Source organism: Lissotriton vulgaris, chromosome 1_2 (genome assembly GCF_964263255.1).
Source record: "Lissotriton vulgaris chromosome 1_2, aLisVul1.2, whole genome shotgun sequence".
Classification (NCBI taxonomy): domain Eukaryota; kingdom Metazoa; phylum Chordata; class Amphibia; order Caudata; family Salamandridae; genus Lissotriton; species Lissotriton vulgaris.
The window spans coordinates 207,164,251-207,175,427 of record NC_141686.1 but is presented as its reverse complement, the minus strand read 5'-3'; the positions used below and the strand labels follow the sequence as shown (position 1 = coordinate 207,175,427).

Genomic DNA, 11,177 nt, shown 5'->3' with positions numbered 1-11,177 from the left:
GGGCTGATCAGAAACAAAATGTGCCATTTTCCTGAATATTTCAGCCGATTCCGTACACAAACGCCAAAGTTATTAGACATAGAATTTTCAAAAGTTCCATAGAGAAAAAATCCTAACTATATATACCTACTGGCGACCGCCAGTAGGTAATATATATATATATCGCAACGTAGTTTTGGCAGAAAACCAAGCCACAATCACGGCGGGCAACACGGCAGGGAATGCCACTCCCATATATTCCAACGTAACCCAGTTTAAGGAAAATAAATGAATCCACTGGTGCCATGGCCACGTTTCATAAACGGTCTTTAATTCAGGCTTTCGGGCAAACCCGACGCGTTTCGCAGTTACCTCACTGCTTTGTCAAGGGTGATTCAATAAAGTGCAATACACACATTTAAAGGTGCAGGGTTCAAACTTAATAAACATAGTAAAAATACTTCCGTTTTTGGTTTCGAGCAGAGTAAACACATTTAGTTTTCCATTGCCCTGAAATACATTGTAGCCATTCATTAACCATGACATTTCACAAACATTTAGCCCAAGTGGGCTGGTATTGTTAGCACTATTGATAACAAAATCAAAGAAAAATTCATAACATATCGATTACACATTTCAAAATTATCTCAGTTGGGCTTTCAATACAGTCTCTTTGTGATGTAGCTCTAGTAAGCAAATATTCACAGCCTCTGGGCAAGACATCTTTGGAAGTTACGTCTTTTGTCTGCAAAGAAACAAACGGAAAACTGACTTTAAAACTAGTTTGAACCCTGAGTGTCCAAAAAGATACCAAAGTTACGACTTTAAAATCAAAGATATACAGTAAGAAGGAGGTTGGGATACAGAACATGATTCATCTCAGGTGTATAGAAATCTCATTATCCACATTCAGACCATAAGGAATCACGGTGTTGTATTTTATAATTATCTTTGACTCCAATTTCCTTAATTCTAGTGTGCGATTCCCTCCTCTTTCTCTCAGGGGTATTGTGTCAAGCACACAGAATTTAAGCAGGTTTGGGTTTTGGTTGTGTTTTTCAAAAAAGTGTCGAGCAACCGGGTATTGCTTATCATTTTTAGTAATTGCCCGCAGATGCTCTAGGATGCGCAGTTTGGCTTTTTTGATCGTGCTGCCTATATAAAATAGGTCACATGGGCACCTCAGGGCATAAATAGCAAATTCTGTATCACAGGATAGGTGTTTCAATATTTGAAATGCAGCAAGATCTTTGTTCAGTTTCATAGTTTTACAGTTCTGGCTATAACGACAAGCTTTACACTTAGAACATGTAAAGAATCCTTGTACTGGGTTTCTTTTCTTAGTTTCTCTAATCTCACTTGTCATAAGTATATCCTTTAGTGATTTGTTACGTCTGAATGTTATAGATGGCTGATCAGACAGGTTCTCTTTCAAATCCTCATCGGTTCTAAGAACCTCCCAGAACTTTCTCAAACTCCTACGTACCTCCCATGCCTGGTTATGGTATGTAGTAATGAATCTCGTCTTATTGTCACTAGACAGTTCCTTCTCTTTGTGAAAGAGCAAGTCCTCTCTTTTTACTAGGGCAACTTTGTCAACTGCTGTTTGAATAGATGAAGAGCTGTATCCCCTATCCTTAAACCTAGATATCATCAATTGCTGTTCTGTTTCAAAATCCCCGGAAGAGCTGCAATTGCGTTTGGCACGCAGCAATTTCCCGTAGGGAATACTATTGATAAGGTTTTTAGGATGACAACTCTGAGCTAGCATTAAACTATTGCCAGCTGTCTTTTTTCTGTACAATTTACTACAGATCGTGTTATTGACAATATTAAGTTCTAGATCAAGGAATTCAATTTTCCTCTTACTCATTTCACAAGTGAATTGCAGATTACATTCATTTTGATTCAGTTTACTTACAAACTCTTTTGCCTGTTGTTGGTCACCATCCCAGATACAGAATACATCGTCAATGTACCTTACCCAGAGGACGACATGATCTTGATACTGATCGATCTTCCGGGCAACCTGCTCCTCCCACCAGCCGAGGTAAAGACCTGCAAAGCTGGGGACGAAGCAGGTTCCCATTGCCGTCCCCTGGGTCTGTTTGTACAAAACTTTATTGAAAATGAAGAAGTTGTTCTTCAAACATAGTCCAATCATTTCCAGTACCATGTCTGTATGTAACAGAAATGATAATGACCTTTCTCTTAGAAAGTATCTACACGCATCTACACCCGCTGCCTGAGGGATGCTGGTATAGAGACTGCACACATCTAAACTCATAAGGAGATAACTGTCTTTCCATTCAATTCCATTAGTTTTTCTCAGAAAATCTCCCGTATCTTTGACATATGCCGGTAGACCCTGTACGTAAGGTTGAAGAAAATAATCTACGTACTTCGATACATTCTCCAATGCACTGCCCCTTGAAGATACTATAGGTCTCCCTGGTGGTATAGTGGCATGTTTATGGATTTTCGGCAGGAGATACAAAATTTTTTAGGATCTTTACATTGCAAAAACAAATATTCATTTTGTTCTAAAATACCATCGTCCCTCCAACTCATCAATTTTTTAGACACTTCATCGACGGTGTTATCATATTCTCTTCTAGTCGCCACACTATATTTAGTACAACCTGATAGTTGTTTCAAACCTTCATCCAAATACATTTGTAGCGGCCAGACAACCACGTTGCCCCCCTTGTCCGCATTTTTAATTACTATGTCTCTGCGATCTTCCGATGATTTAATTGCGTGTCTCTGATTTTTCGACAAATTTTGTTTGCTCTTACAGCCCTTCTTCTCAATGTTTCTGAGGTCCTCAATCATACCTCTCTCAAAACAATTGATCGCATCATTGTTAATTTGAGGAATAAAAATGGATTTGGGTTTGAAATTAGTTCCACCACTCATCCCGATGTCAATGTCTGTATTTATAAGGTTCAAAAAGGGGTCATCACTGAAATTTTCTGCATTACCCAATTCATGTATCACATGTAATGTTTCTATGTCAGATACATTCAGATTGATTGGAGTTTGGTTAGAGTTATTTGCTTGCCTATTTTTATGACTAGCAAACCATTTTTTTAACTTCAAATTTCTAGTAAAATTAAAAAGGTCAATTCTAGTTTCTGTATAGTTAAATTTGGAGGACGGGCAGAATGACAGTCCTTTTGCTAGTACATCAAGTTCATCATCAGTCAATAAATAATTAGAGAGGTTTACCACAGTTTGATTCTTCATTTCTTTGACGCCTCTATTCCCCTGGTCACCATTCCCACTGGGGTTCCTCCTGTGCTGTTTGTGGCGTAGTTCCTCCCTCTTCCTCCTCTGCCTCCTCGACCACGTCCTCCTATTGGGCTTTCGCTGTTGACTTGAAGATTCTGGGCTCTTCCTTTTGTCATTAGCGTAACTTCTTTTAAAAAACGTTCTTTTACTCCCTCTGACGTGGACGCCTCATTGGAGGCTGGATCTAGTGTAATATTCCCTGCCATCGAATTGCTACTCCCTTCCAATGCAGGTACTTCTTCTGTGCTTGGAGGAGATGATATCACTTGTTTGCTTAGCTGTTGAGTATTTTTTCTCAAAAGATCAAACTTTTTACTGAATGTTAGGATCTGTCCATTTTTATAATCAGCCTCATCTCGTTCAAATTTCGATAATTTCTTCAGTTTAATTTCTTCCTCAATTTTCAACAGTTTTTTAGTGATTTTGCTCATTTCCACATCAAATTCATCTGCCGTATATAAGCCTTTTAATTTATCCATTAGTCCCTCGATTTCTTGATTTAATTTCATGCATGAGCAAAATCACTAAATTATCAGTAAAACAGCTCCTGTAGCCTGGAACGCCCTGCCCCTATACATCAGGTCAGAAACCAACCACCTGAGATTCCGTAAAAACCCTAAAACCTGGCTCTTTTAATCCTCTGCCCACTGTCACTTTCTTGTGGATCTGCTAGCGCTCTGAGACCTTCAGGTAATGTATGCACTATATAAATGTATTTTACATTTACAATTACATTTACAAACAAAGTTATGATGAATCAAGAGGTCACCACTATCACGCTTTTGGGATCACTTGGGCTGTGATTCCTCCTCTACCCTTGCTACAGTGGAAGCAGACAAATCTGTTTTTGTTAAGTAAACCTCAGTCCCTAACCTTTGCATATGATCACAGCACTTTTTGTGTATTCCCACAGTACTTTAGAAACAGTAATCTTCAGCCAAATTGCTTTCAGTGTGCAATGCTCTTGCAGCACAAGTGAACATATCTGATCAAGCTGCTTAATCTTTCTTTCAAGGGTATCTAGGTGTATCACTCATGGGGTGTGTCCAGTCACTGTATTTGTATTTCAGATCCGATAACCAGTTCCTGGTGCCAGCCTCTTGTGAACATTCTTTGCATCTGTGTTCTTCTTCTGCCTGTCAAGAGACCTCTGTTCTGTAGGGTGGATTTTGTGTCCAGAGTACTGAAGACATTTTTGAGTTGCCTGGGGTCTCCAAATTCTTTTAAGAAACCATCTTTGCTAGGTCCAGTAAACCAAAGCAACTGCTTTTCAGGCGGGCCTCAGATATAAAAAATGATTATTTCAGATTATGGCTTCATCAGGGAAGTCCTCAGTCACATGCATTTTGTGCTCTTTACGAAGGAAAGGGCCTTGTTATTAGCTATTTGGAATACTTCTCTTGCATGTTGATGTCTCAAAAATCAATCACCTGACATGGTGTCTCTGTCCCTTTAATCATTTACATTTTGGTCCTGTGTGCTCTTTGTAGTTAAAGTGGTTGAAAGGTCAAGAATTGAGATAAGCATAAAGTCCATCATATTATCTCCTTCCAACTTCTCTGGGATGCTGGATAGGTTGTCCCTTCTATTTCTATAGTGGAGTTCTGCTAATTTTTCCTACACTTAGTAATAGCTCCTGTTCAAAGGTGGCTATTTTATCCTCCTCTGTCATGAAAAAAAAGGTTGTATGCCATCAGACCTGAAATTGTTGGATTATATCTTGGTCCATTTGTAGTTTTGACAACTTCCCAATTGCCATCTTCATGAACATGAGTTGTTACAAAGACTTTGACATGAGGGGGATGGATACTGACTTAGGGACTCACTTGTAGCCACTGCTGCACCGGTAGTCTAACGGCCGTATTTGTAATTTGACAGTCCGACCACTAAAGGACCACTGCAACCTCTGGGGAACATGGATCCCACATATGCAGTGATGCGGTCTGAGGCTGCAATATCCTGGAAGTGTGATGAGACACCACGAACATATTATGAGTTGCCTTAAAGCAACCCTATCTATGGTGGTGAGCCCAACATGGAAAGGCTGATGGTGAGGCAACTGAGAGGACCCTTACAGGGCACCCTGTTGCCTATGTGCAGGGGGTGCATGCAGGGTGGCAAAGTGCCCCCCTGTATGTTAGCACCCCCAGTTCCAGCACAGGAAGACATGCACAAGATTGTGCAATTTTTCCTGTGCAAGAAGCTGTTTCAGTGCTCCCATGGCATTGGCTTTCTATGGCTCTTCTTTGAGCCTGAGAAAGGCAGTGCTGTGGGACAACCACCGCAGGATTAAACTTGGTATCCAGTAGGTGGTCTGGCTATGGATTTGGTGGTCTTGGAGCAGGGTGCTGGCATAGTATCCCACTGCCAAAACAGAAAACTCATAATCAGGACCTTATTTCAGGATGGGTCTCTGCTCCTATGCCACTGCTTGTCTACAGTCCCTGTATCATGTAAGTGGGTCATGCATGTGTTAGTGTCAGTGACATCCACAGGTGGTCCCTTATCTGCTTTGGCTATGAGGCTGGGAGTAAGATATCTGTGTACGATTTGTGTGCTGATCCTTTGTGTAGTTGGCCAGCAGAATAGGCCTGATGAGTCTGTATTGTACTAATTCTCTTAGACTGTTCCTATAATAAACATTCACCCACTTTGTGGCATGAGATTGTAGTCAGCATTCTGACCCATTGTGGAGGGCCTCTCCACCAGCATAACTTTATATTTATCAGTGCTCACTGGCCTGCACACTCTTTCCCTTTTAAGAATGTGGTGAAAATTCTATTATAATAATTGCAGGTCTTTGTGTGTCTATATGTCTTAGACCTCCACCTCATAGCCTTATCAGGAAGCCCCAAGCTCTTAAGAATCACACTCTGCTGTAAGGTTTGGCACTGGATGGCTGGGTAACTATTCTGTCATGGGAGAGTGCCTATTGGTGTGGTCTCCCCTTAAATACTTTAGTTTGTTGTTTACTGAGAATAGCAAATTAGGGCTAATTCCTCCTCCAACATGGCTGCCATGCTCAGTCCACATTCTATGTTTATTATCACTGTCAGACCGAGTTTGTTTTAATCCCTGCATCTCTATTGCAGGGGCTCTTCTATGCTCCTAAAAGTCTCCTGGTGCTGTAAGTTAGCTCAGTGAGTTTGGGGGGCCCAATGAGATGCTGAATTACATAAACATTTCACTGTGACTCTCCTCTGTCCACCTGCACTGTCTGTGATGAGTCTGCAAGACCTCTGGATACGGTGGCTAGCTGCAAGATCAGTGCTCCAGTGAATATCCACCCTGTCCATCATCTCCAGATGGTGGCACTCAGCTGAGAGTATGTGCATCTGTTTCCCACCCTTCCTGTGTGCCTTGTGGATGCTTAAAATGTGGTCCATCTGTGGTAAAGCTCTACAAAAGTATTGCCATTTTCCTTGACAGGTAGTTCTGCCCCCAAGGTGCTAGTTCTGAGGTTGGCGGAAATGAGGCATAGAACAAGCAGTCAGTGCCCAATCCACTAGGTATCAGTTCCTCTTCAAGTGAGGGCAGGCAGGACTGCTTATTTTCAGCTGGCTCTGCAATTGAAAACAGAATTAAAATCTGGCTCACCTAAAGAACCTCTGCCCATCCCTATATTAAAACAACTGGATAACCCCATCTATCCCTGATTCTCAAAACCCTAAACCTTTCCCTACTAGAATCCACAGTCCCGGCTCATTGGAAACACGCCATGGTGACACCTCTCTCAAAAAGCCTACGGCAGACCCGAGCGACTTATCCAATTATCGCCCAATTTCTCTTCTACCTGCTGTCTCCAAGATCCTTGAGAGACACATTCACTTCCACCTTTCCCAGTTCATTGAATCCAATCATATTCTCCATCCCTCTCAATCCGTCTTCAGAACGGGTTTCTCCACCAAAACTACATTACTGGGAGTCATCGAGAACCTGCGCCACCATCTTGATAGAGGAGACACAGCTGCGCTCATACTGCTCAACCTCAGTGCTGCGTTCGATAGGATTACACACTCCATACTCATAAACACACTAAACTCTCTGGGCATTTGCAGCTTAGCACTAAAATAGATCTGCTTTTTCCTTACACACCGTACTTTTCATATTTTCTCTACCACGGCCAATTGCAATTCTCACTCATCACCTTACGGGGTTCCCCAGGGCTCTGTGCTCAGACCTTACTTTTTAACTTGTACATCAGGCCTTTAGCCTATATTGCAGAACAAGCAGGTCTAACACTATTCACTTACGCAGATGACTCCCAGATCACTTTCTCCCTTTCAAGCACTGATCCGAGTGCCACCTCCCTCCTTCAATCAAGCTTAGGTAAAATCACCACCTGGATAAACGACAACCTCCTAAAACTGAATGGCGGAAAGACCGAAGTCCTGATTCTTGGCAAAAATAAAGACCTATGGAGTCTATCACACTGGCCTTCAGAGTAGGGCGCCCTCCCGCTGCCCTCTGGTCACGTCCATAATTTGGTAATCAAGGTCTCCACCGTCTGCTTTACCATCTTTTGTTGGCTTAGGAAAATCATCTGGATGCTGCCAAATTACACCCAAAAATATGTGGTCCATGCCCATATAACATCCCGGCTAGACTACGGAAATGTCCTATATTTTGGGCGCTAACAAGATGTCTGCAGCTGGAACAAAACTCGGCTGCAAGATTACTGTGCAAAATTCCAAAAACATCCCACATCTCCGGACACCTTCCCGACCTACATTGGCTCAGGGTAGAGAATTGTATCAAATTCAAAATCCTGAGCTATATGTTTAAAATCAATGGGGCACTGCTCCACAATACCTACAATTCCTGGTACACCCCTACATTCCCTCTCGCCATCTCCGATCTTCATCTCACGGAAACTTTAATGTACCTAGAATCAAGCTTGCCAGGATGGGTGGCAGATCTTTTTTATATCTTGGTCCCACACTGTGGAACTCACTTCCCCTTCATATCTGCAAAGAAACCATATACATACGCTTTCGCAGAGCCCTTAAGACCTAGCTATTTAACCAATAACTCTGTCTCTCTGTATGTATTTTTAGTTTAACAGCACTCTGCCCGTCCAGCGCCGGGAAACTCCTTATGGGTAGCTGTCACGCTCTACAAGCTTAATAAATAAATAAATTAAATAAAACACTTAGCCTATAGTTTATTCTCCACATGACTGCTAACTGAAGTGGATTGGAAGACTTTTTTCAGTGCTGTCCTACATGGAACCACCATGTGAGGCACAGCAGTGCCTAACAGAATAACGTCTAAAGCAAATAAAAAAGAAAACATTAAGTTTCGTGCAAATTGCTATTTAATTTTCTTCTACAGAAAAACATCCGCACTTAGGGGGTTTGTTTCTGAAAAAGAAAGCAAAAATAATGACTTGGCGTCCACACCATGAGAGCTATGCCATCTTTGACATTTCACTAAAAGTGTGCCTGATGGGTCAATGAGAGTACTTTCAGTTAAAATTTTCAACCGGAGAAGTAAGAAACTCTGAATATAATGGGCAGTCTCAAAATATGTATACAATATTGAAATATAAACAATTATCAGCACAATTTAAAGCACTGAACATCTTTACAGAAACAGATTAGAAGAGCATCTTGAGGGAAAGGTCATATTTTGACAGGATAATAAACCAAGACTCACACAGTGGGACTAGCCAGACTTCAGACTGCAAATAAGGTGGCTAGAAAAATGCAATGAACCATGTGAATAAATACTTTTAATTTTTTATAGGTAGCAGTGAACTGAAAATTGTAAAGCTGCAGTAAGTCAAAGAGAGTGATGTGTAGAAGTTGTTTTCCCATAACCATTGGTCAGAGACACTGGAATGAATAAGAACTCACATAGGGATTACAGATAGTACTGATCATGATTTAACAAGGTCTCTTGAAGGATTATCATATTAGGAATCTGTACATAGGAGCTTGTAGAAAGATGTTATGTCAATGTATGACTTCCTTGTTTTCTTTTCCTGCTTCACTTCTAATTCTTTACATGGAGGAAAGGTGGATTCTTTGATATATCTTGGGTAAATTAAAACAAAAAAGGCTTTAGAGTCTACTTTATGAGTTTACAAAGCGTTTACAAATTGTTAGCAGGTTTGCTGTGTGTGACCGGTTGGTTATAATACCACGAGCATCTACGCTCTAGTTATTTGGAAAATAAATAAGAATATAGCTATGCAATATGCAACGTCTTTTGTTTTATGTATTTCGTTTTATGACGGTGTATGCCATACAATGTCTGGATCTGATATTAAAGGATCATCTGAAAGGCACATGGGCTAATCTGTTGATTGAATAACAAAGATGCATCTCTGTCCATGTAATTTTATATTTGCACAAAGTATTCATTTCACCCTGCTTGAGTAGATACTGATCCAGCAGTCACATATGAATCTAAGAACTGAAGTCAATTTAGAACTGTTTCCATGTTCACTTAGATGTGAAATTAAAATCCGTGTTGACTGATATAATGATTATTTCCAAGGCAGCGACAATGTCCAGGGCAAAGGCGCATTTCTCATTGCTAAATGTGAATATTAATCAAAGTCGTTGTCTTGGACGTTAGGTACAGTTTATCATCACCAATTTTGTCAGTGCCTCTTTGACGTCCTTGTTTCTCAGGCTATAAATGAGGGGGTTTAACACAGGCATTATTACTGCATAGAAGACTGTTGCCACTCTGTCCTTTGTCATTGTATGGTTAGATGTAGGCTGGGCATACATGAAGACTAGAGTACCAAAATATAAGGTAACACAAACAAAGTGTGACATACATGTGCTGAAAGCCTTCCATCTTCCCTCTGATGACTTTATTTTGAAAATGGTAAACACAATAAAAGCATAAGAAATAAGGATGATGGCGAGACTTATTAGAATCAGGCCACCAGCTGTGCCCAGGAGTACTTTCTCATTTAAGGTGGTATCAGAGCAGGAGAGCTTCAGGAGTGGAGGAACATCACAATGGAAATGGGTGACCTCTTTTGACTTGCAGAAGGGTAGGGTAAAAGTGAAAATGGCATTCGTCATTGCATTTAGGACAGCTACTGAATATATAAAAATCATAAAGTAAATGCAGGTATTGTTGTCCATGATGGCTGAGTACAGCAATGGATTACAAATAGCTATGTAACGATCATAAGCCATCACAGTCAAGAGGAACACCTCAGTACTTCCGAGGGCAAAGAATATAAACATCTGTGCTACACATCCAGCAAATGAAATTATATTTCTTTTAGACACAAAGTTGATGAGCATTTTGGGGGTTGTAACTGAGGAATAAAAGATATCAACCAAGGCTAAATTACTTAGAAAGAAGTACATGGGTGTATGAAGGCGAGTAGTCACCTTGATCAATATCATGATCCCTGTATTGCCTACCATGCTAATAATATAGACCATGAGGAAGAATATGAAAAGTGGAATCTGCAGTACTGGATCATCTGTAAGTCCTAAGAGGATGAACTCTGTTGCCTGCGTCCAGTTTCTTCCATACATCATTCCAGAATAAGTATCCTTCTAGGAAAGAAAGACAAAAATCCTTCAAGTACAACTTTCTCAAATGCAGCAATAGAGAACTATGGTATTGGGCCTGATTCACAAAGGTAAAGTTAGACCAAAAGTCTAACTTACACTAAACATTTAACTTTACCACTTTTCTCATTGTACCTTACCTTTCATGAATACCCAAAAGTAGCAAAGTGAGACTTTTGGTCTATATTTGACTTTTAGATTTACATTCTTTGTGAGGTATTTGTGTTTGTCATTGATTAACGAAATTTATGCATTTCATAGATCCACTCGTCACTCAACTTATATTAGTGCGCACAAATAATTTCTTAAAATTTAATGACTCTTCAACCACTTATCTATTCATTAGGATGCTTG

The 11,177-nt window shown here is 40.5% G+C and overlaps 1 protein-coding gene across 1 annotated transcript; it reads right to left on the bottom strand.

The window, feature by feature from the left end:
* Positions 1 to 9,854: 9,854 nt before the first annotated feature.
* Positions 9,855 to 10,787, bottom strand: LOC147734973 (olfactory receptor 8U8-like). Its single transcript, XM_086953716.1, has one exon. The coding sequence runs from the start codon at positions 10,785 to 10,787 to the stop codon at positions 9,855 to 9,857; it is 933 nt and encodes a 310-aa protein (XP_086809842.1).
* Between the last annotated feature and the right edge of the window lie 390 nt (positions 10,788 to 11,177).

Bases quoted from the DNA above. Each gene is read 5' to 3' on its own strand.
- LOC147734973 (XM_086953716.1), bottom strand. From the start codon at position 10,787: ATGTATGGAAGAAACTGGACGCAGGCAACAGAGTTCATCCTCTTAGGA.